Below are 26665 nucleotides of genomic sequence, written 5' to 3' on the forward strand. Positions count from 1 at the left end.
AGTAGAAGGTCCTGCCTCAGCGGCAGAGTCCATGGTGGAGAGGATGACATGTCCACCAGATCCGCATACCAAGTCCTGCGTGGCCACGCAGGCGCTATCAAAATCACTGAAGCTCTCTCCTGCTTGATCTTGGCAATCAGACGAGGGAGGATAGGAAACGGTGGAAACACATAAGCCAGGTTGAAGGACCAGGGCACTGCTAAAGCATCTATCAGCGCTGCCTGGGGATCCCTTGACCTGGACCCGTAACAAGGAAGCTTGGCGTTCTGACGAGACGCCATCAGATCCAGTTCCGTTTGCCCCAAAGTTGAATCAGCTGGGCAAATACCTCCGGATGGAGCTCCCACTCCCCCGGATGAAAAGTCTGCTGACTTAGAAAATCCGCCTCCCAGTTCTCTACTCCTGGGATATGGATAGCTGAGAGATGGCAAGAGTGAACCTCTGCCCATAGAATTATCTTGGAAACCTCCATCATTGCCAGGGGACTCCTTGTTCCCCCCTGATGGTTGATATAGGCTACAGTCGTGATATTGTCTGACTGAAATCTGATGAACTTGGCCGCAGCTAGTTGAGGCCAAGCCTGAAGAGCATTGAATATCGTTCTTAGTTCCAAAATGTTTATCGGAAGGAGGGCTTCCTCCTGAGTCCACGAACCCTGAGCCTTCAGGGAGTTCCAGACTGCGCCCCAGCCCAGAAGGCTGGCATCTGTCGTCACTATAGTCCACTCTGGCCTGCGGAAACTCATTCCCCTGGACAGATGGACCCGAGATAACCACCAGAGAAAAGAATCCCTGGTCTCTTGATCCAGATTTAACAGAGGAGACAAATCTGTGTAGTCCCCATTCCACTGGTTGAGCATGCAAAGTTGCAGTGGTCTGAGATGTAGACGGGCAAACGGAACTATGTCCATTGCCGCTACCATTAGGCCGATCATTTCCATACACTGAGCCAATGATGGCCGAGAAGTGGAATGAAGAGCACGGCAAGAAGTTAGAAGCTTTGATATCCTGACTTCTGTCAGAAAAATTTTCATTTCTACTGAATCTATCAGAGTTCCTAGGAGGGAAACTCTTGTGAGAGGAGAGAGAGAACTCTTTTCTATGTTCACTTTCCACCCGTGAGACCTCAGAAAGGCCAGAACAATGTCCGTATGGGACTTGGCGATTTGAAAAGTCGAAGCCTGAATCAAAATGGTAAGGGGCTACCGCTATGCCCCGCGGCCTTAGAGCCGCCAGAAGGGACCCTAGAACCTTCGTAAAGATTCTTGGTGCCGTGGCTAACCCGAAGGGAAGAGCCACAAACTGGTAATGCCTGTCTAAGAAGGCAAACCTGAGGAACTGATGATGATCTCTGTGAATCGGAATGGGAGATAAGCATCCTTTAAGTCCACAGTAGTCATATATTGACCCTCCTGGATCATAGGGAGGATGGTTCGGATTGTCTCCATCTTGAAGGATGGGGCCCTGAGAAATTTGTTTAGGATCTTGAGATCCAAGATAGGTCTGACAGTTCCCTCTTTTTTGGGAACTATAAACAGGTTTGAATAAAAACCCAGCCCCTGTTCCTCTCTTGGATCTGGGTGGATCACTCCCATAACCAGTAGGTCTTGAATGCAACGTAAGAATGCCTCTCTTTTTATCTGGTTTACAGATAGTTGTGAGAGATGAAATCTCCCCTTTGGAGATGAACCTTTGAATTCCAGAAGATATCCCTGGGAAACAATCTCTAGCGCCCAGGGATCCTGGACGTCTCTTGCCCAAGCCTGGGCGAAGAGAGAAAGTCTGCCCCCTACTAGATCCGGTCCCGGATCGGGGGCTACTCCTTCATGCTGTCTTAGTGGCAGCCGCAGGTTTCTTGGCCTGCTTCCCCTTGTTCCAAGCCTGGTTAGGTTTCCAGACTGGTTTGGACTGGGCGAAATTTCCCTCTTGTTTTGCATTAGAGGAAACTGAGGCTGCGCCACTCTTGAAGTTTCGAAAGGAACGAAAATTATTCTGTTTGGTCCTCTTATTGGACCTATCCTGAGGAAGGGTGTGACCTTTTCCTCCAGTAATATCAGAAATGACCTCCTTCGGACCGGGCCCGAATAGGGTCTGTCCCTTGAAGGGGATGTTAAGAAGCTTAGATTTTGAAGTAACGTCTGCTGAGCAGGACTTAAGCCATAGCGCCCTACGCGCCAAAATGGCAAAACCTGAATTCTTAGCCGTTAGTTTGGTTATCTGAAAAACGGCATTAGAAATAAAGGAATTGGCTAAGTTAAGAGCTTTAATCCTGTCTAGAATGTCGTCTAGCGGAGTCTCCACCTGCAGAGCCTCCTCAAGAGACTCGAACCAAAAAGCCGCTGCAGCAGTAACTGGGGCTATTCATGCAAGAGGCTGGAGAATAAAACCTTGATGAATAAAAATTTTCTTAAGGAGACCCTCCAATTTTTTATCCATAGGATCTAGGAAAGCACAACTGTCCTCGATGGGGATAGTTGTACGCTTAGCTAGGGTAGAGACTGCTCCCTCTACCTTAGGGACCGTCTGCCACGAGTCCCGTACGACAGCATCTATGGTAAACATCTTTTTGAAAGCAGGAGGGGGAGAGAACGGCACACCTGGTCTATACCATCCCTTAGTAATAATTTCCGAAAACCTCTTAGGGACTGGAAAAACATCAGTGTAAACAGGCACTGCAAAGTATTTGTCCATTTTACACAATTTCTCTGGAACCATAATGGGGTCACAATCATCCAGAGTCGCTAAAACCTCCCTAAGCAATAAGCGGAGGTGTTCAAGCTTAAATTTAAACGCTGTCATTTCAGAATCAGACTGAAGCAACGCTTTCCCTGAGTCTGAAATGTCACCCACAGATAGAAGCTCACCTGCGTCGGCTTCTGAGTATTGTGAGGGTATATCGGACACAGGCATTAAAGCGTCAGAAATCTCTGTATTAGTGTCTAGCCCCAGAGCTGTCTCGCTTTCCTTGTAACCCTGGCAGTTTGGAAAATACCTCTGTGAGGGTAGCATTCATAACTGCCGCCATGTCCTGTAAGATAGATGTACTTGGCGTCACTTGAGCGGGAGTTATAGGTTCTGACACATGGGGAGAGCTAGATGGCATAATCTCCCTTTTTTCAATCAGAGAATCCCCTGGAGATAAATCTTTAAGCTCCATAATATGGTCTTTATAGTTTTTAGAAATTTCAGTACATTTGGTACACATTCTAAGAGTGGGTTCCACCATGGCTTCTAAACATATTGAACAAGGAGTTTCCTCTATGTTTAACATGTTTAACAGACTAGTAATGAGACAAGCAAGCTTGGAAAACACTTTAATAAAGGTGAAACAGCAATTAAACAAAAACGTTACTGTGCCTTTAAGAGAAAAAAACTAGCACTTAAACTGCTTAACAGTGTAAAAATATAGTAAAGTCTTTGAAATTATTACAGTGTGTGTAAGGGACTAAAGCAACATTGCACCCACTTGCAAATGGATGATTAACCCCTTAGGCCCCAAAGCGGATTTAAAAAACGTTAAAAAAACGTTACAAGACAGTTAAGCACCCTGCGACAGCTCTGCTGAGGCTCCTACCTGCCCTCAAGTATGATTTTGAGCAGAAATAAACCCCTTATAATGGTCATCAGGTGCCAGAGGACTCCTCTAGTGAAGCTGGATGTCTCAGTCTGAATTAAAACGGTGCATTTAGAGAACTAAAATAGGCCCCTCCCACCATGTACTGGATGCCAGAGGGGCCTTAAGAAAATACTCCTAGGAGTATCTGATTAGCCATGTGGAAACTAGGCCCCAAATAAAGAGTTGTCTCCTTCAGAGAAAAAACGTCCTATTTTTGAATTCATGTAAACGTTTAACTGTCACTAAGTAATAAGAGTATTACCCTGCTTTGTAAGCATGATCCCAGTCGCTGTTAAATCACTGCATCAGGCTTACCTCAAATACACAAGGCTCTGTCAGCATTTTCTAGAACTCATTCATCTCTCTAGAAATAAATATACTGAACATACCTCAAAGCAGGTAATCTGCAGACCGTACCCCCAACTGAAGTTGTCACATACTCTTCAGTTATGCGTGAGAACAGCAATGGACCTTAGTTACAAACCGCTAAGATCATCAACCTCCAGGCAGAACTCTTCTTCTAATTTCTGCCTGAGTGTAAAACAGTACAACGCTGGTACCGTTTAAAAACAACAAACTTTTGATTGAAGGTAAAACTACACTAAGTCACCACATATCTCTTGATACTTCCTATCTTGTCGAGAGCTGTAAGAGAATGAATGGGGGTGGCAGTTAGGGGAGGAGCTATATAGACAGCTCTGCTGTGGGTGTCCTCTTGCAGCTTCCTGTTGGGAAGGAGAATATCCCACAAGTAACGGATGAACCCGTGGACTGGATACACCTTACAAGAGAAATGTAATGCTATTTGACATTATAAAGAATAATTTTAGAAGGGGCTTATATTTTAATTTTGGAGGTTTGCTTAATAACCAAATTAAGGGGTCCAATGGAATCTGGATATCAAGTATATCCTCTATTTCTGTTATAATAGTTCTCCAGAAATTCTGGATAGATGTGCACCACCACCACGTGAGCCATATAGCTACCTACATTGCCCATAGTGCCAACAAGTGCAGTTGATAAAGATGTTTTAAGGGAAGAGTGAATTATGATGGAACTTATTTTTGGTGGGTTGATGAGTCCTAAGTCTGTGTCCTATCTCTTTATGTATGGCAAGACGTGTCCTGGGGATGGGGTATTTTATATCTTATATAAGATCGATAGTGTATGTCGAAGTGGAGGTTCCTTTACGCAATTGTTCAAATTTTGTTAGAGGTCTATTCATATTCCTAGCTTGGGGGTGCATTTAGGAAGTTATATGTTCTTCTATAAATAAACCAATTTTTAAAGCATGTGAAACCTTGTTGAAATAGGACCTCTTGTGGTTTTATTTGTTTGTGGTCTATAAGCCAAAATACTGGAAAGTCAGAGAGGTGTGAGGTATAGTGATGAGATGATATCCTAAGTTAAATTCTCCATTATATATTAGTGATGTCAACGGAGAGAGTCTAGAGGTGAGATGAGGGAAGAGTAGTGTGATTTTTCCCCAGGTTTTAGATGTTTCTAATATTATTGGATTAGTGATGGGAATTTGAGGCGTTTGTTGTTTAATAGACCAGCAAGGTCTATTCAGATGAGTGGATTGGGATATGTGGTGTTCCAGAGTTACCCAACGTTTATGTTGTTTGTGAAGGGTCCAGTCTATTATGCGTTGAACTCAGAGATTAATATGGGTAGAGACATTTCTGGGTTTGTTAGTGTAAATAAAATATCATCTGCAAATAAGGAAATGGTATAATTTTGGTCAGCTATCTGCATTCTGGTTATGTCTGGGTGCGATCTAATTCTCTCGGCTAGTTTTTCAATGACACAGGTGAAAGGGGGATAATGGGCACCCTTGCCTGGTGTCATTTGTTATCTGAAATGACTCAGACAACAACCCATTTATAAGTACTTTGGAGCTTGGGTGAGAGTATAAGGAAAATATACGGTGTAAAACCTCTTGACCAAAACCCATATGCTCCAGGGTTAGTTTAAGAAAGTCCCAGGCAACACGGTCAAAGGCCTTTTCGGCATCTGTGGATAGTATAATCAATGGTATCTTATGTTTTTGTGCGTGAAATATCACATTTAGCGCCCTGACCGTATTGTCCTTAGCCTCCCTTCCAGATATAAACCCAACTTGATCTAAGTTAATGAGGTCTGGCAGTAGTTTGTTGACTCTATTTGCAATCATTTTCGCAAATATTTGAAATGTCGGATGTTCAAAAGGGATATAGGTCGGTAATTAGAGGTAGAGTCAGGCAATTTATTTGGTTTTAGAATCACAGTGATATGGGCCTCTAGAGCATTTTTCGAAAAAGGGTGAGATTTATCAATACTGTTGAAGAAGATCAGGAGATTGAGTGCTAGTTGTTCTATATATACTTTATAATATTTATAAGTGAATCCGTCAGGGCCTTGGGATTTATGATTAGGTAGGTCTTTAAATCACTTTCTGGAGTCTTTTTCCTCTCTATGGGTCAAAATTGTGATTTTTTTTTTTACTAGATTGTTACTTAAAGGGACAGTCCACAATAGAATTTTTATTGTTTTAAAAGATAAATAATCCCTTTATTAACCATTCCTCTGTTTTGCATAGCCAACACTATTGTATTAATATACTTTATATCTCTGTGATTACCTTGTATCTAAGCATCTTCTGACAGCCCCCTGATCACATGACTTTATCTATTGACTTGCATTTAGTACTGTGTTGCGCTAAATGTTTAACTCCTCGGGTGTGAACACATTGTTACCTATATGGCCCACATGAACTAGCAGTCTCCTGTTGTGAAAAGCAAATAAAAAAGCATGTGATAAGAGCCTGTCAATAATGGCTTGGAAACATGCAGAAATTTAGAGGTTTAAATGTTATAAAGTATATTAATATATCAATGTTGGTTTGCAAAGCTGGGGAAGGGGTAGTAAAGACATTATCTTTCTTTTTAAACAATAACAATTTTAGTGTAGACTGTCCCTTTAATAAAACTGCATTAAATTGAGGCAAAAGGTATAATATTGTTTTGTCACAAGAGGTCAGGGTGCACAGTGCAAAATGCGGTGAAACAATCATCTGCTTGGCCAGTAACAATACACAGGAAGATAGCTCTACATAACATTGCATTATGGTACATTGGATGCAAGTGCTTCCTTCCTGTGCACTTCCACTGGCAGCTGAACCTGGATGTTACTTCAGAGGTAGCTTATTGGTTAGAAATATAATGGAGGGGGAAGAAAAATATGTGCAGATACCTCTGCAATATCCCAGTGAAGTTTCCTATTCAACAAAGAGGTACAGTGCAACAGTAAAAATTCACAGAAAAAAAAGTTCAGAAAGTGCACTGCCACCATGAAGTCATAATTAATAGTTGATTAAGTAATATAATCAAAAAGGAGAGTTAATGGTAAAGATTATTCTATTCTCATATGCATTTTTATTAAATATCATAATGAAGCTAGATTTTTACTGATGTACCACTTTAAAGAGACACTTAAGTCAAAATTAAACTTTCAAGATTCGGGTATAACATGCATTTGTAAGAGACTTTCCAATTCACTTCTATTATCAAATTGTGCACAGACTTTTTTTAAATGCATATTTTGAGGCACCAGTTACCATTAAACATGTGCAAGAGTTCACAATGTATGCATATATATGTATCTGTGATCGGTTAATGGCTGTCACATGATACAGGAAGGGGCGGAAAAGTGAAATAATTTTGACATTTGTCTGATTTTAAAATGAAAAGTAGATTATTTTTTTCCTTCTGAATTAAGTGTTATTGTATTTTTATTGTGCACTTGTCGATTGCAATTCTACTGTATTTACTGGTCCTTCTTACTACTATGAAGTCAAAAGCTCAGCAGGATCAATGTTTTTGCTGTTCTGCTTCCCTACATGTATTGCTATTTTTGTATTTTCGGTAGAAGCGCATTGAGGGTGGTGGCTCTTTATTTAGTAGTCTGGTTGTAATTTGCACACATTTTAACTATGTCCCTACTTTATGCACTCACCACAAACATAAAAACAGTGTAGAAGATGAGAGCCATTGCACTAAACGACTGGATAGATGCCATCATGTTGCGTTGGAGACTGAGTGGAAGGACTATGCATAATGAAACAGCAAAGAGAAGGAACACACGGAAGTTCTCGCTCATCTAAAGGACAAAGGAGACACAGAATACGTCACTTCATCTGCCAGACTTACATAATCTATCATTGAATAAAACAATATAGACAATTACTTCTGCAAAAGGCTTTATTGCCATATCAACTGCTATGGTGCATCATGAATTCCATTCACAAATATGTGGAAAGATAAAACTATTTTTGCTATTTTGTAATAACACAAATGATCCTAGGACGCTTGGGTTGGTCCCTTTTCCCGATACTGTACCTTAGTCATGACACTGAAAAATAATTACACTTAAATGGGATAGAAAGTTCAAAACTAAAATGTGCATAAATGCATTTTAATTTGAAGCAGAAGCATTTACGCAATATACTTCCATTAGCACAAATGCTTCTAGTAAAAGGTAACACTGTTTTTCTGCAGCATATGCACATATCCTGTGACGACCCGTGCACCAGTATTTAAACTCAGAGAGCTGAAGGATGGTGGGTATTGCTTCTGAAGATGTAATTTGTGTCATACAAGCTACTGCCGACTCTCTAACAAGGTGCGGTATTTGAATACTGGTGCACGGACCCTCACGGGATATGTGCGTATGCTGCAGAAAAACAGTAATAACTTTTACTAGATGCATTTTTGCTAATGGGAGTATATTGCAAAAAAAATCTAATTCACACTAAAATGCACATTTCAATTTTGACCTATCTATACCTTTAAAGAGATATGAAACCCAAAAGTTTCTTTTTGTGATTCAGACAGAACATTCCATTTTACAAAAGTTTCCAAATTACTTCTATTATTAAATGTGCTTTGTTCCCATAATATTCTGTGTTGAAGAGATACCTAGGTAGGCATCTCGAGCACTCTCTCGCAAATGGCTAACATTCTTGCAAAACTGCTGCTATATAGTGCTCCAGAAATGGACCGGCTCCTAAGCATACGTCCCTGCTTTTCAGCAAAAGATACCAAGAGAACAAAGAAGAGAAATAATAGAAGTAAATTAGAAAGTTGTTTAATATTGCATGCTCTATCTGATTTACAAAATAAAAATGTTTGGTTTCATTTCCTTTTAACTTTTAACTTTTAACTGCTTGAACCTGCAGAAAAAAATGACCATCTCATGAGTCTGATTGGATAACTATTTGAGTTAATTTGTTACTCATATGGGGGGGGGGGGGGGGGGGGATGCAGTACCTTTAGCTATAAATACAAATGTTTTAGATAAGCCTAGAGTAAAACTAGAGTAAACCTCTTTTGGGCCCAACAAACTTTTTTTTAAGAGGAGTTTAATAAAATAATTATAATACAAAGCCTGCAGTTAAAACCTCACATTTTATGAAGTCTTCCGTCGCAATTATTGGGTCACATGAGCCTATAAGTAGCATATGGTTGATGCAAAATTTTAAATATTTGTCTTGCAAGTAACTTGCTTTAGAATTACAAATGGGGATGGCATTAGATACAATATATATTTATAGCATTTTTTGTCTACACTGACAATTATATTTGTAATTTATTTGCCTCACACCCTTCAAGGTAAAAAAAAAAAAAAATCTGCACACCCATGATGTATAATAAAATATTTTTTATTTATGGCAGTGATTTGTGTAGTCTAAACAACAACACAACATGATATAAACCATAAGCAGTTATAAGCGGTAAGCAGTCATACTTGTATATGATCTATAACACAGTCAATTAAACCCTTGTGTACCAGAGGATCCAGCAATGCCTTTCCCTGCCATGACTTGCTGGCCCATCTGGCACTCAAGGGGTTTCTGATGATTTACACATAATTGGAAGTTCATGTTCACTGCCTGCTGACTGCACAGAGAGCATGTTCCAAGTCCCAGGTCACTGAGCACAAAGAATTTAGGGAGAGTGGAGTTAATAAGAAGACGCAGCCCAGCAACAACAACAAAAACAGTCATTTCACTCTTCTAGATACACAGGAGGATCCTCTGTAGAGTGTGAGATATATTGATGGCTCCTATGTCAGCAAAAAAAAACCCTGAAAGTTTCTCTGTGCTCTCCAAACTACTAAGCTATCCTGTGACATACCTGAAGCCCAAGCAGCCGGGCAAAGAACGAGGAACCTAGGTCTCCGATCACAACATAGAATGCGATGCAGGTCCCAAGCATCAGCCCAATCATGCTAGGGAGAATCAGAGAAATTGGCTGTTAGACTACAATTGACACATTTCAGTCAAGTCTGAAAACAGAACTAGGTTTAAATAAATATATATATATATATATATATATATATATTCAAAGGTGGATACAGCGCCTATATGTCCAATATACTGATGTGGTATGTGAGGAATAAAAGATGGGAAAAAGCAAATAAGAACATAGAAAATAAAAGAAAAAATAAAAGAAAAATATATATATATTAAAATAAAATAACAATAAAAAAATAAAAAAATTATTTTAATATATATATATTTTTCTTTTATTTTTTCTTTTATTTTCTATGTTCTTATTTGCTTTTTCCCATCTTTTATTCCTCACATACCACATCAGTATATTGGACATATAGGCGCTGTATCCACCTTTGAATATATATTCTCTTTTACTGTCTAGGGCTTCACAACCCTCCCAGTATATGTCCTATATAGCTGCCACTATTTCCTATACACCTTTTGACCAGCGCCCACAACAGAGTATCACTTGTGTCAACTCAGTTCACTGAGGAGACACATTTTACTTATTTCTACATATATATATATATATATATATATATATATATAAATATATTTTTTTTTTAATTTTACATGAGGTCTAGAAATCTTTTTTTTATCTTCCAGTATGGATGCAGATAAGGATAACTGACAAAAGAAAATGAAATACTGCCTAGAGCAGACTATGAGGGAATATTGCTAATAAACTGAAATTAAAAATTTTAAAGGTCAATATTATACAATTTAGTAAAGACTTAAGGTTATGTATAAACTAACATTTTGTGAACTTAGAATTATAAGCAATATTACACAATGTGTATCTTTCAAGATTAAACGGTTCATGCTCCCATGAATTACTGCAATTTGCGAGTGTGCCTGTAACCGACAAGGAGCAGATTAAGACTAGTTATTTCAAGTTGAAAGTAAACTGTTTTTGCTTGAGCGCGAACCAGACATGTAAAAAGACGAACTTAGAATATTGCACGCGATAATGTATTGCCCCATATAAGTCAATGGAGCAAAAAAAGCCTAACATCCTACACGGGCACAAACCAGATTGCATATTCTCGAGTGCACTAACAGTGTTCTTCACACACACACACACAGATATGTATATAGGAATATCTTAATACATATAACATATTCTGCTATGTGCAGAACATTGGAATGCCAAATATTTACAGTAAATACATAGTATGACACTTTATTAAAAATAAATATTGCATAAATATTTTCTTACATGTTCTCATCTAATTAACTGCAAAGGGCTCCATTGCACTTCTATATATGTCTATACGGGTGTACATATGTATTTATAAAGGAATATAGGGGGCTCCACACAACCTAACACAATATCACCACTTTGTGTTAAGATTTAAATGTGCAATACTACTCACATTTAATAATAACCAAAAGATGGTGATCATAGGCAGACTGAACTCTAAGAGCCATTTCGCTGGCTTACCTCCCAGCTCCAGTAACACTCAGGATGACCCACTGTTGTAAACCTCAGGGGAAAGCAAGTCCTTTCACAAAAAAATGCTTCCAAGTAGTGTGTAAAAGTTTGAAAACTTTTATTAAAAAACCAACATGAGGTCAAAATTAAAAAGTACAAACTGCAACCGGTTTCTCAGCCTCACAGATTGGCTGATTCATCATGATGAAAGAGACAGTCTCAAAGGCTGAGACACCGGTTGCCGTTTGTACTTTTTAATTTTAAACTCATGTTGGTCTTTTAATAAAAGATTTCAAACTTTTGCACACTACTTGGATATATATATATATATATATATATATATACATACATATATATATATATACACACACACACATATATACTGTATATATATATATATATATATATATATATATATATATATATATATATATATATATATATCATACACACTAGGGCTGCACGATTAATCGCATATGCGATTTTAAAACTGCGATTAATCGCTGCGATTTTAAAACCGCGAGGAGTCGCAATTTTTTCCTACATAAAAAAACAGAATTTATGTTTACCTGATAAATTTCTTTCTCCAACGGTGTGTCCGGTCCACGGCTTCATCCTTACTTGTGGGATATTCTCTTCCCCTACAGGAAATGGCAAAGAGAGCACCCAGCAAGAGCTGTCCATATAGCCCCCCCTCTGGCTCCGCCCCCCAGTCATTCGACCGACGGTTAGGAGAAAAAGGAGAAACTATAGGGTGCCGTGTTGACTGTAGTGCATAAAGAAAGAAATTTTTCAAACCTGATTAAAAACCAGGGCGGGCCGTGGACCGGACACACCGTTGGAGAAAGAAATTTATCAGGTAAACATAAATTCTGTTTTCTCCAACATTGGTGTGTCCGGTCCACGGCTTCATCCTTACTTGTGGGAAACAATACCAAAGCTTTAGGACAAGGATGAAGGGAGGGAGCAAACCAGGTTACCTAAACGGAAGGCACCACGGCTTGCTAAACCTTTCTCCCAAAAATAGCCTCCGAAGAAGCATAAGTATCGAATTTGTAAAATTTGGCAAAAGTATTCAGAGAAGACCAAGTCGCTGCCTTACAAATCTGATCAACAGAAGCCTCGTTCTTGAAGGCCCATGTGGAAGCCACAGCTCTAGTAGAATGAACTGTAATTCGTTCAGGAGGCTGCCGTCCGGCAGTCTCATAAGCCAATCGCATGATGCTTTTCAGACAAAAAGAAAGAGAGGTAGCAGTAGCTTTCTGCCCTCTCCTCTTACCAGAATACACAACAAACAAGGATGATGTCTGTCTGAAATCCTTTGTTGCTTCTAAATAGAACTTTAAAGCACGAACCACATCTAGATTGTGTAACAAACGCTCCTTCTTTGAAACTGGATTCGGACACAGAGAAGGAACAACAATTTCCTGGTTAATATTCCTGTTAGAAACGACCTTCGGAAGAAAACCAGGCTTGGTACGTAAAACTACCTTATCTGAATGAAAAACCAGATAGGGAGAAGAACACTGCAAAGCAGATAATTCAGAAACTCTTCTAGCAGAAGAAATAGCAACCAAAAACAGAACTTTCCAAGATAGTAACTTAATATCTATGGAATGCATGGGTTCAAAAGGAACCAAGTTTAAACTCCATGGAGGAGTCATAGGTCTCTATAGACAGGCTTGATCCTGACTAACGCCTGTATATCTGGCACAGCTGCCAGACGTTTGTGCAACAAAACCGACAGAGCAGATATCTGTCCTTTTAGAGAACTAGCTGACAAACCTTTATCCAAGCCCTATTGTAGAAAGGAAAGTATCCTTGGAATTTTAATTTTACTCCAAGAGTAACCCTTGGATCTGCACCAACAGATATATTTTTGCCATATCTTATGGTAAATTTTCCTAGTCACAGGCTTTCTGGCCTGAACCAGAGTATCTATAACCGAGTCAGAAAAACCACGCCTAGATAGAATCAAGCGTTCAATTTCCAAGCAGTCAGTTGGAGAGAGACTAGATTTGGATGTTCGAATGGACCTTGTACTAGAAGATCCTGCCTCAAAGGTAGCTTCCATGGTGGAGCCGATGACATATTCACCAGGTCTGCATACCAAGTCCTGCGTGGCCACGCAGGGGCTATTAGAATCACAGAGGCCTGCTCCTGTTTGATCCTGGCTATTCCCACTCCTTAGTCACTATGTCCGCCACCCGCTTGGGTATCGGAAAAGCATCAGCGTGCACTGGGACCTCTAAGAATTTGTCCATCTTGCACAATTTCTCTAGAATTACCAAAGAATCACAGTCATCAAGAGTAGTTAGGACCTCCTTAAGCAGGGCGCGGAGATGTTCTAACTTAAATTTAAATGTTACGATATCAGTGTCTGCCTGCTGAGAAACTTTTCCTGAATCAGAAATTTCCCCCTCAGACAGACCCTCCCTCACTGCCAATTCAGATTGATGTGAGGGTATAACTGATAAATTGTCCTCCGCGCCAACCTGCTCATCTTCTGTATTTAAAACTGAGCTATCACGCTTTCTAGGGTAGGATGGCAGTTTGGATAATAGATTTGCTATAGAATTATCCATTACTGCTGTTAATTGCTGCATAGTAACAAGCATTGGCACGCTAGGTGTACTAGGTATCGCCTGCGCGGGCAAAACTGATGTTGACACAGAAGGAGAGGATGATGAACTATCCTCACTACCTTCATTAGAAGAATCATCTTGGGCAATCTTATTCAATGTGACAGTACTGTCCATACTTTGTTTGGACGCTATGACACAATTTGCGCATACATTAACAGGGGGAACCACCTTGGCTTTCATACACACAGAACATAAGCCATATGAAGGTATAGACATGTTAGACAGAATTTGGCAGGCTAATAATGCAATAAAAGCGTTTTTAAAGAAAAGCGTTACTGTCCCTTTAAATAATAAACAGGCACACTTTATTTCTGATATTTTGAAAAACAATGAAGGCAATGTCCGATTTTTACAAAAAAAGTATTGCACACCAAGTTTCAAGACTTTAACCCTTAAAATGAGCAAACCGGAGCTATTTGTTCAATTCAACAATTTTAGTACACTACAATCACTGCCACAGCCTTGCTGCGGTTTTTTACCTTCCCTGAGAGTTATTCAGCACTGAAATAAACCTTCCTGAGTCCGTTTTTGTAGCCACAGGACCCCTCACATGAAGCTGCATGCACTGCCATGGAAGTAAACTGCGCAATTGAGGCGCGAAAACGGGGCCTCCTTCCTCTGCATACCAGAGTGAAGGGGCCTTTCTGACTGAAATAGTAGTCTAACTAAATGCCAGGCGAATAAAAACGTTCCCAAAAGTGCTTTTAATTACACAAAACACTCTAAAAGCCATCTAAATATGAAATAAATCAATCGATTTAGCCCACAATAGTGTAAACCAGTATAGAGCCCATTAATAAGCCTTAATCTGTTATGAGTCTAAGAAAATGGCTTACTTACCCCTTAAGGGAAAACTGACAGTCTTCTAGCATTAACATGTCTTGTTAGAAATATGACTGATCATACCTGAAGCAGATAAGCCTGCAAACTGTTCCCCCCAACTGAAGTTCTCTGGTTTCAACAGTCCTGCGTGGGAACAGCAATAGATTTTAGTTACTACTGCTAAAATCATATTCCTCTTTAACAGAAATCTTCTTCATTTTCTGTTGTAGAGTAAATAGTACAAACCGGCACTATTTTAAAATAACAAACTCTTGATAGAAGAATAAAAAACTACAACTAACACCACATACTCTTTACCATCCCTGTGGAGATGCTACTTGTTCAGAGCGGCAAAGAGAATGACTGGGGGGCGGAGCCAGAGGGGGGCTATATGGACAGCTCTTGCTGGGTGCTCTCTTTGCCATTTCCTGTAGGGGAAGAGAATATCCCACAAGTAAGGATGAAGCCGTGGACCGGACACACCAATGTTGGAGAAATTCCTTTAGAAGTGGCTGTAATGCATTGATTTATTTGTGATTTCTTGCAAACCAGCTCCATCTAGTGGTTGCTTTTAGCACACATTTGTAAAATGGCTCTTTTACTTTCACTTTCTGCTCTCATAAGCAGCCGATCAATCTAGAAATCTAAAAGCAGAGCCCATGCAGGAATGAAGAGGAGGGAAAGCCACTTACTTATATTTCCCCCTAGGAACGTCTGCAGTCTGAAACTTAGGGTATGTAAACATTATGGAAGCTCCCACACAATCTCCTGCTCTCTGAGAAACGGCTCAAAAACATAGCAGATGCAGTTAACCTCACGGCTCCCAAAAAGGCTAAAACTGCAGTCCCCTCTGCTGCTGGGTTAACTTAACTGCATCTACAATGTATTTTATATCAGCAAGGCACAGCATTTCTGAAAGGAGCAGCCCCCCGCCCCTACTGCTATATGCCTGCAATGGATTCCTGGACAGGAGCAGGGCTCAATTTCAGTCAAATTAAAATTTTTAAAAAAGAAGAAGAAAAAAAAAAAATTATATATAAAACATGACAATGTTGTGTGACATAAGACCTAATAACTGGCTAGTGGCTACTATTTAATCACAGGCAGCAAATTTTATTTTAACTATTTTGTGGTATGTATTTTTATACTCCAAGAGTGTATTGGACATTGAGAAACATGTACATTAAGATTCTGTAGTGTTAAATAAACTTTATAATGCAAAATGAAGGTGTTAGTCATTTATAAGAAAATTGCGATTTTTTTTTTTGCCCATATCGCCCACCTACATATTTCATTTCTCAGATTTGTTACGCTTTGACAGCATTTGATAAAGGAAATGGACGGTTCCGAAACGTCATGCAATTTTATTTTTATGATCATTAAAAGCTAAGTTTTATACAAAATGTTCCAGTGAGTGCTTTTCCAGTGAACAACATTGCACTTTTGTATTAGCACCCTGGTAAGTTGCTATTGGAATATGGAGTGCATTCTGTACAAATAACAGAACTTTAATATAAATATAAATCTATCCCTTTGCCTGCCTTTTTTTTTCTAACACATAAGACCTCATATCTTTGAGCCCTTATAACTTTTTTTGTGCAATATTTTGTCTTCATTTTTATTAGTTTTTAGGAGTTTAACTGTGCATTCTATTGTATTTTCAATGTGTTTTGTCACATTTTTTTGTTTTGCAAAACAGTTAATCAGAGCTCTAAGGACACACTATCTTGACGAACGTTAACTTCAATTGTGCTCAAGTGAAAGCGTTTACTTTCAACTTGTAATACGACCCAAAAAAAAAAAGATGTGCGCAAACACCTGCGATAAACCCCTTTTCGCTCGCATGTAACTGTTACAGCTCCATCTGTAATCTGGCCCAAGGTAATTTCCTTCAGGATGGTGAGTCTACGATATCATCACATGTGGGCTGTTCATTTATTGGCCAACAGGAGGAGGCAAACCAACTGCACAAAATAGAGCTTCGATCTTCCCATCTATCTATTCCCATACCACATACACTCAGTTTTACCATATGACAAATTAGAGAGATAGATACAGGAAAGAACAAAGTAGGGCAAAAGAAGTGCAATAAGTCCTGCTGCCAAGCTTTACTAATGCAAAAACATAATTTTTGCTTACCTGATAAATTTATTTCTCTTGTGGTGTATCCAGTCCACGGATCATCCATTACTTGTGGGATATTCTCCTTCCCAACAGGAAGCTGCAAGAGGATCACCCACAGCAGAGCTGCTATATAGCTCTTCCCCTAACTGACATATCCAGTCATTCGACCGAAACAAGCCGAGAAAGGAGAAACCATAGAGTGCAGTGGTGACTGTAGTTTAAATTCAAATTTAGACCTGCCTTAAAAAGACAGGGCGGGCCGTGGACTGGATACACCACAAGAGAAATAAATTTATCAGGTAAGCATAAATTATGTTTTCACTTGTAAGGTGTATCCAGCCCACGGATCATCCATTACTTGTGGGATACCAATACCAAAGCTAAAGTACACGGATGAAGGGAGGGACAAGGCAGGCTTAAATGGAAGGAACCACTGCTTGTAGAACCTTTCTCCCAAAAATAGCCTCCGAAGAAGCAAAAGTATCAAATTTGTAAAATTTTGAAAAGGTATGAAACGAAGACCAAGTCGCCGCCTTGCAAATCTGTTCAACAGAAGCCTCATTTTTAAAGGCCCAGGTGGAAGCCACAGCTCTAGTAGAATGAGCTGTAATCCTTTCAGGGGGCTGCTGTCCAGCAGTCTCATAGGCTAAGCGTATTACGCTCCGAAGCCAAAAAGAAAGAGAGGTTGCCGAAGCTTTTTGACCTCTCCTCTGTCCAGAGTGAACAACAAACAGTGTAGATGTTTGGCGAAAATCTTTAGTAGCTTGTAAGTAAAACTTTAAAGCAAGGACCACGTCCATATTATGTAAAAGGCGTTCCTTCTTTGAAGAAGGATTAGGACACAATAATGGAACAACAATCTCTTGATTGATATTCTTGTTAGAAACTACCTTAGGTAAAAACCCAGGTTTTGTACGCAGAACTACTTTATCTGAATGGAAAATCAGATAAGGAGAATCACATTGTAAGGCAGATAACTCAGAGACTCTCCGAGCCAAGGAAATAGCCATCAAAAACAGAACTTTCCAAGATAAAAGTTTGATATCAATGGAATGAAGGGGTTCAAACGGAACCCCTTGAAGAACTTTAAGAACCAAGTTTAAGCTCCATGGGGGAGCAACAGGTTTAAACACAGGCTTAATTCTAACCAAAGCCTGACAAAAAGCTTGAAGGTCTGGAACTTCTGCCAGACACTTGTGCAAAAGAATAGACAGAGCAGAAATCTGTCCCTTTAAAGAACTAGCTGATAATCCTTTTTCCAAACCCTCTTGGAGAAAGGACAATTTCCTAGGAATCCTAACCCTACTCCATGAGAAATTCTTGGATTCACACCAATAAAAGGTATTTACGCCATATCTTATGGTAGATTTTCCTGGTGACAGGCTTTCGTGCCTGTATAAGGGTACCAATGACTGACTCGGAGAAGCCACGCTTTGATAAAATCAAGCGTTCAATCTCCATGCAGTCAGTCTCAGAGAAATTAGATTTGGATGATTGAAAGGACCTTGTAGTAGAAGGTCTTGTCTCAGAGGCAGGGTCCATGGTGGAAAGGATGACATGTCCACTAGGTCTGCATACCAGGTCCTGCGTGGCCACGCAGGCGCTATCAAGATCACTGATGCCCTCTCCTGTTTGATTTTGGCAATCAGTCGAGGGAGCAGAGGAAACAGTGGAAACACATAAGCCAGGTTGAAGAACCAAGGCGCTGCTAGAGCATCTATCAGTGCCGCTTCTGGGTCCCTGGACCTGGATCCGTAACAAGGAAAGCTTGGCGTTCTGGCGAGACGCCATGAGATCCAGTTCTGGTTTGCCCCAACGATGAACCAATTGAGCAAACACCTCCGGATGGAGTTCCGACTCCCCCGGATGAAAAGTCTGACGACTTAGAAAATCCGCCTCCCAGTTCTCTACACCTGGGATATGGATTGCTGATAGGTGGCAAGAGTGAGTATCTGCCCAGCAAATTATCTTGGAGACTTCTAACATCGCTAGGGAACTCCTGGTTCCCCCTTGATGGTTGATGTAAGCCACAGTCGTGATGTTGTCCGACTGAAATCTGATGAACCTCAGGGTTGCTAACTGAGGCCAAGCTAGAAGAGCATTGAATATTGCTCTTAACTCCAGAATATTTATTGGGAGGAGTTTCTCCTCCTGAGTCCACGATCCCTGAGCCTTCAGGGAATTCCAGACTGCACCCCAACCTAGAAGGCTGGCATCTGTTGTTACAATTGTCCAATCTGGCCTGCGAAAGGTCATACCTTTGGACAGATGGACCCAAGATAGCCACCAGAGATGAGAATCTCTGGTCTCTTGATCCAGATTTAGCAGAGGGGACAAATCTGTGTAATCCCCATTCCACTGACTGAGCATGCATAATTGCAGCGGTCTGAGATGTAGTCGCGCAAATGGCACTATGTCCATCGCCGCTACCATCAAGCCGATTACTTCCATACACTGAGCCACCGAAGGGCGCGGAATAGAATGAAGAACACGGCAAGATTTTAGAAGCTTTGATAACCTGGATTCTGTCAGGTAAATCTTCATTTTTACAGAATCTATCAGAGTCCCTAGGAAGGAGACTCTTGTGAGTGGGGATAGATAACTCTTTTCCTCGTTCACCTTCCACCCATGTGACCTGAGAAATGCCAGAACTATGTCCGTATGTGACTTGGCAATCTGAAAGCTTGACGCCTGTATCATGATGTCGTCCAGATAAGGGGCCTGTAACGAATCACGCCTTCTCAGCGTCACAATAGAGGGGTGTGGGCATGAAGGGGTTAATGGCACACAGCTCTGGTTCCCTTATCCTTGCAACTCTGCAAAAGGACCTTTAAAAGAGACACCACATTAACCAAATCTGGTCCACACTGCTCTAACAATTTCCCTGCTGCCACCACCAAAACTTTTAAATTAAAGGGGAGTTCGTGCCTTTAACCTTGTCTCAACAGGAGTGTGAATTCAGATATTAGAGCCCAACAGACAGAATGAGATTTTCTATGTGTTTAATAACAAAAATATCAACACAGGTTACACAGTGCAAAATTATAAAGACACTCAAAATAAACATACAAATGCAAAGTTACAGTTCTTTAGAAACCAAATGGGACATGAAAATTACAACACAATATCTTACTCATTGCCAAGTTCCTTTCGATATGTGGAGAGCTGCCATTTCAGATATTAAGTCGTTTGGGTCCCAGGGCAGTTCTGCCTAAAAAGTCTGTCTCTTGCATACTTGAATCTGATTCTCTTTGTCTTGTCAAAGACAACGCCCGGGTTATAATTTACAACGGGTCTGGCCAATAAAAACAAGTCTTAGCTACTACTATCAGTCTCCAAGGGGAGGAGCGTTTTGCATTCCTTTACACACATCACTAGGCTAAGGAGGGGCTCAGCCCACAGCTTCTCTGAATACAAATTCCACACACACAGAACAGCAGTTCACTTCGAGGCTGAGACAATAACACCTCTGCTGAGCAGCCAATCCAGGTATCAACTACTCCACACAATTGTATCATGACAGGGCCACTGATATACCTCGCGGTCTTAGGACCGCCAGAAGCGATCCCAGAACCTTTGTAAAGATTCTTGGAGCTGTAGCTAACCCGAAGGGAAGAGCCACAAATTGGTAATGCCTGTCCAGAAAGGCAAACCTTAGGAACCGATGATGATCTTTGTGAATCGGTATGTGAAGGTAAGCATCCTTCAAATCCACTGTGGTCATGTACTGACCCTCCTGGATCATAGGTAGGATGGTCCGAATAGTTTCCATTTTGAACGATGGAACTCTGAGGAATTTGTTTAAGATCTTTAGATCCAAAATGGGTCTGAAGTTTCCCTCTTTTTTGGGAACCACAAACAGATTTGAATAAAAACCCTGTCCCTGTTCCGAATGTGGAACTGGACATATCACTCCCATAACTAGGAGGTCTTGCACACAGCGTAAGAATGCCTCTTTCGTTATCTGGTTTACAGATAATCTTGAAAGGTGAAATCTCCCTTGAGAAGGGGAAGCTTTGAAGTCCAGAAGATATCCCTGAGATATGATCTCCAACGCCCAGGGATCCTGAACATCTCTTGCCCACGCCTGGGCGAAGATAGAAAGTCTGCCCCCTACTAGATCCGTTACCGGATAGGGGGCCATTCCTTCATGCTGTCTTAGAGGCAGCAGCAGGCTTTCTGGCCTGCTTGCCTTTGTTCCAGGACTGGTTAGGTTTCCAGCCCGGCTTGGATTAAGCAAAAGTTCCCTCTTGTCTTGTAGCAGAGGAAGTTGATGCTGCACCTGCCTTGAAGTTTCGAAAGGCACGAAAATTAGACTGTTTGGCCTTTGATTTGGCCCTGTCTTGAGGAAGGGTATGACCCTTACCTCCAGTAATGTCAGCAATAATTTCCTTCAAACCAGGCCCGAATAGGGTCTGCCCCTTGAAGGGAATGTTAAGTAATTTAGACTTTGAAGTCACGTCAGCTGACCAAGATTTAAGCCATAGCGCCCTATGCGCCTGGATGGCAAATCCAGAATTCTTAGCGGTTAGTTTAGTCAAATGAACAATGGCGTCAGAAACAACACAATTTATGCTTACCTGATAAATTTATTTCTCTTGTGGTGTATCCAGTCCACGGATCATTCATTACTTGTGGGATATTCTCATTCCCAACAGGAAGTTTCAAGAGGACACCCACAGTAGAGCTGTAACATAGCTCCTCCCCTAACTGTCATAGCCAGTCATTCGACCGAAAACAAGCCGAGAAAGGAGGAACCATAGGGTGCAGTGGTTACTGTAGTTTAAATTTAAAAATTACCTGCCTTAAAATGACAGGGCGGGCCGTGGACTGGATACACCACAAGAGAAATAAATTTATCAGGTAAGCATAAATTGTGTTTTCTCTTGTAAGGTGTATCCAGTCCACGGATCATCCATTACTTGTGGGATACCAATACCAAAGCTAAAGTACACGGATGAAGGGAGGGACAAGGCAGGAACTTAAATGGAAGGAACCACTGCCCGTAAAACCTGTCTCCCAAATATAGCCTCCGAAGAAGCAAAAGTATCAAATTTGTAAAATTTTGAAAAAATATGAAGCGAAAACCAAGTCGTCGCCTTGCAAATCTGATCAAAAGAAGCCTCATTTTTAAAGGCCCAAGTGGAAGCCACAGCTCTAGTGGAATGAGCTGTAATCCTTTCAGGAGGCTGCTGTCCAGCAGTCTCATAGGCTAAGCGGATTAAGCTTCTTAGTCAAAAAGAAAAAGAGGTTGCCGAAGCCTTTTGACCTCTCCTCTGTCCAGAGTAGACAACAAAAAAAGCAGATGTTTGAGGAAAATCTTTAGTAGCTTGTAAGTAAAACTTTAAAGCACGGACCACGTCCAGATTGTGTAACACAAGGATGGAACAACAATCTCTTGATTGATATTCTTGTTAGATACCACCTTAGGTAAGAACCAGTGTTCCCTCTAAGGCCAGTTTTGTGTGCAGCCCAGCAGTGAAACAGTTAACAAGAGAACGAAACTTTGCCATCTGCATTGTGCAGTGTTTGCTAATTGCAGGGTGTGGTTACCTAATTAACTGTTTCACTGCTGGGCCGCACACAAAACTGGCCTTAGAGGGAACACTGGTAAGAACCCAGGTTTGGTACGCAGGACTACCTTATCCGTATGAAAAATCAGATAAGGAGAATCACATTGTAAGGCAGATAGCTCAGAGACTCTACAAGCCGAGGAAATAGCTACCAAAAAAAGAACTTTCCAAGATAAAAGCTTGATATCTATGGAATGAAGAGGTTCAAACGGAACTCCTTGAAGAACCTTAAGAACCAAGTTTAAGCTCCATGGTGGAGCAACAGGTTTAAACACAGGCTTGATTCTAACTAAAGCCTGACAAAATGCCTGAACGTCTGGAACATCTGCCAGACACTTAACTAGCTGACAATCCTTTTTCCAAACCTTCTTGGAGAAAAGATAATATCCTAGCAATCCTGACCTTACTCCATGAGTAACCCTTGGATTCACACCAATAAAGATATCTACGCCATACCTTATGGTATATTTTCCTGGTGACAGGCTTTCGTGCCTGTCTTAAGGTGTCAATAACTGACTCGGAGAAGCCACGCTTTGATAAAATCAAGCGTTCAATCTCCAGGCAGTCAGCCTCAGAGAAATTAGATTTGGATGGTTGAAAGGACCCTGAAGTAGAAGGTCCTGTTTCAGAGGCAGAGACCATGGTGGAAAGGATGACATGTCCACTAGATCTGCATACCAGCTCCTGCGTGGCCACGCAGGTGCTATCAGAAACACCGATGCTCTCTCCGGCTTGATCTTGGCAATCAGTCGAGGGAGCAGAGGAAACGGTGGAAACACATAAGCCAGGTTGAAAGACCAGGGCGCTGCTAGAGCATCTATCAGTGTCGCCTTGGGATCCCTGGACCTGGATCCGTAACACGGAAGCTTGGCGTTCTGGCGAGACGCCATGAGATCCAGTTCTGGTTTGCCCCAACGATGAATCAGTTGTGCAAATACCTCCGGATGGAGTTCCCACTCTCCCGGATGAAAAGTCTGACGACTTAGAAAATCCGCCTCCCAGTGCTCTACACCTGGGATATGGATAGCTGATAGGTGGCAAGAGTGAATCTCTGCCCAGCTAATTATTTTTGAAACTTCTAACATCTCTAGGGAACTTCTCGTTCCCCCTTGATGTTTGATGTAAGCCACAGTCGTGATGTTGTCCGACTGAAATCTGATGTACCTCAGAGTTGCTAACTGAGGCCAAGCCTGAAGAGCCTTGAATATCGCTCTTAGTTCCAGAATATTTAATGGAAGGAGAGACTCCTCCTGAGTCCACGATCCCTGAGCCTTCAGGGAGTTCCAGACTGCACCCCAACCTAGAAGGCTGGCATCTGTCGTAACAATTGTCTGTCCAATCTGGCCTGCGAAAGGTCATACCTTTGGACAGATGGACCCGAGATAGCCACCAGAGAAGAGAATCGCTGGTCTCTTGGTCCAGATTCAGTTGAGGGGACAAATCTGTGTAATCCCCGTTCCACTGACTGAGCATGCATAGTTGCAGCGGTCTGAGATGTAAGCGTGCAAACGGCACTATGTCCATTGCCGCTACCATTAAGCCGATTACTTCCATACACTGGGCGCGGAATGGAATGAAGAACCCGGCAGGAATTTAGAAGCTTTGATAACCTGGACTCCGTCAGGTGAATTTTCATTTCTACAGAATCTATCAGAGTCCCTAGAAAGGAAACTCTTGTGAGTGGGGATAGAGAACTCTTTTCCTCGTTCACTTTCCACCCATGCGACCACAGAAATGCCAGTACTACGTCCGTATGAGACTTGGCAATTTGGAAGTTTGACGCCTGTATCAGGATGTCGTCTAAATAAGGGGCTACTGCTATGCCCCGCGGCCTTAGGACCGCCATAAGCGACCCTAGAACCTTTGTAAAGATTCTTGGGGCTGTAGCTAATCCCAAGGGAAGAGCTACAACTGGTAATGCCTGTCTTGAAAGGCAAACCTGAGAAACCGATGATGATCTTTGTGTATCGGAATGTGAAGATAAGCATCCTTTAGATCCACTGTAGTCATATATTGACCCTCCTGGATCAGTGGTAGGATGGTAGGAATAGTTTCCATCTTGAACGACGGAACTTTGAGGAATTTGTTTAAGATCTTTAGATCCAAAATTGGTCTGAAGGTTCCCTCTTTTTTGGGAACCACAAACAGATTTGAGTAAAAACCCTGTCCCTGTTCCTCCTTTGGAACTGGATGGATCACTCCGATAACTAGGAGGTCTCGTACACAGTGTAAGAATGCCTCTCTTTTTATCTGGTGTGCAGATAATTGTGAAAGGTGAAATCTCCCTTTTGGGGGGGGAAGCTTTGAAGTCCAGAAGATATCCCTGGGATATAATTTCCAACGCCCAGGGATCCTGAACATCTCTTGCCCACGCCTGGGCAAAGAGTGAAAGTCTGCTCCCTACTAGATCCGTTCCCGGATAGGGGGCCGTTCCTTCATGCTGTCTTAGAGGCAGCAGCAGGCTTTTTTACCTGCTTACCTTTTTTCCAGGTCAGGTTTAGTCTCCAGACCGTCTTGGATTGAGCAAAAGTTTCCTCTTGTTTATTATTAGAGGAAGTTGATGCCGCACCTGCCTTGAAGTTTTGAAAGGCACGAAAATTAGACTGTTTGGCCCTAGATTTGGACCTGTCCTGAGGAAGGGCATGACCTTTTCCTCCAGTGATATCAGCAATAATCTTCTTCAACCAGGCCCGAATAGGGTCTGCCCCTTGAAGGGAATGTTAAGTAGCTTAGATTTTGAAGTCACGTCAGCTGACCATGATCTAAGCCATAGCGCTCTGCGCGCCTGTATAGCAAAACCAGAATTCTTAGCCGTTAGTTTAGTCAAATGAACAATGTCATCAGAATAAAAGAATTGGCTAGCTTAAGTGCTCTAAGTTTGCCAAGTATGTCATCCAATGGAGTCGCTACCTGTAAAGCCTCTTCCAGAGACTCAAACCAGTACGCTGCAGCAGCAGTGACAGGGGCAATGCATGCAAGGGGCTGTAGGATAAAACCTTGTTGAATAAATATTTTCTTAAGGTAACCTCTAATTTTTTATCCATTGGATCTAAAAAAAAAAAAAAAAAAAAAAAGCACAGCTGTCCTCGACAGGGATAGTAGTACGCTTTACTAGAGTAGAAACTGCTCCCTCCACCTTAGGGACTGTCTGCCATAAGTCCCGTGTGGTGGCGTCTATTGGAAACATTTTTCTAAAAATCGGAGGGGAAGAGAACGGCACACCTGGTCTATCCCATTCCTTATTAATAATTTCTGTAAACCTTTTAGGTATTTGGAAAAACATCAGTACACACCGGCACTGCAAAGTATTTATCCAGTCTACACAATTTCTCTGGCACTGCAATGGAAACACAGTCATTCAGAGCAGTTAAAACCTCCCTAAGCAACACGCGGAGGTGTACAAGCTTAAATTTAAATGTAGAAATATTAGAATCAGGTATCTTCCTGAGTCATTAACATCACCCACTGACTGAAGCTCTCTTTCCTCAGCTTCTGCATATTGTGAGGCAGTATCAGACATGGTTCTTAAAGCGTCAGTATGCTCTGCATTTTGTCTCACCCCAGAGCTATCTTGCTTACCTTTAAGTTCAGGTAGTTTGGCTAATACCGCTGACAGTGTATTATCCATGACTGCCGCCATGTCTTGTAAAGTAAACGCTATGGGCGCCCTAGATGTATTTGGCGCCATTTGAGCGTGAGTCCCTTAAGCGGGAGTCAAAGAGTCTGACACGTGGGGAAAGTTAGTCGGCATAACTTCCCCCTCGTCAGATTCCTCTGGTGATAAATTTTTTTAAAGACAGAAAATGATCTTTATTGCATAAAATGAAATCAGTACATTTGGTACACATTCTAAGAGGGGGTTCCACCATGGCTTTTAAACATAATGAACAAGGAGTTTCCTCTATGTCAGACATGTTTATACAGACTAGCAATGAGACTAGCAAGCTTGGAAAATACTTTACATCAAGTTAACAAGCAAATATAAAAAACGGTACTGTGCCTTTAAGGGAAACAAATTTTGTCAGAATTTGAAAAAACTGTGAAAAAATGCAGTAAATCAAACGAAATTTTTACAGTGTATGTAACAGGTTAGCAGAGCATTGCACCCACTTGCAAATGGATGATTAACCCCTTA

General features: G+C 41.2%; 1 protein-coding gene across 2 annotated transcripts in view; it reads right to left on the minus strand.

Moving 5' to 3' along the window:
• The window catches only part of SLC38A10 (solute carrier family 38 member 10), a 244458-nt gene that overhangs the window by 164181 nt on the left and 53612 nt on the right, over nt 1-26665 (minus strand). For both annotated transcript variants that reach the window (XM_053706757.1, XM_053706748.1), the window contains exons 4-5: nt 9792-9885; nt 7612-7755 (exon numbers count right to left, since the gene is read on the minus strand). In XM_053706757.1, the coding sequence (XP_053562732.1) occupies nt 7612-7755; nt 9792-9885 (238 nt within the window). The remainder of the gene's footprint in view (nt 1-7611; nt 7756-9791; nt 9886-26665) is intronic.

This window comes from Bombina bombina, chromosome 1 (assembly GCF_027579735.1).
Source record: "Bombina bombina isolate aBomBom1 chromosome 1, aBomBom1.pri, whole genome shotgun sequence".
In the NCBI taxonomy this organism is placed as follows: Eukaryota; Metazoa; Chordata; class Amphibia; order Anura; family Bombinatoridae; genus Bombina; species Bombina bombina.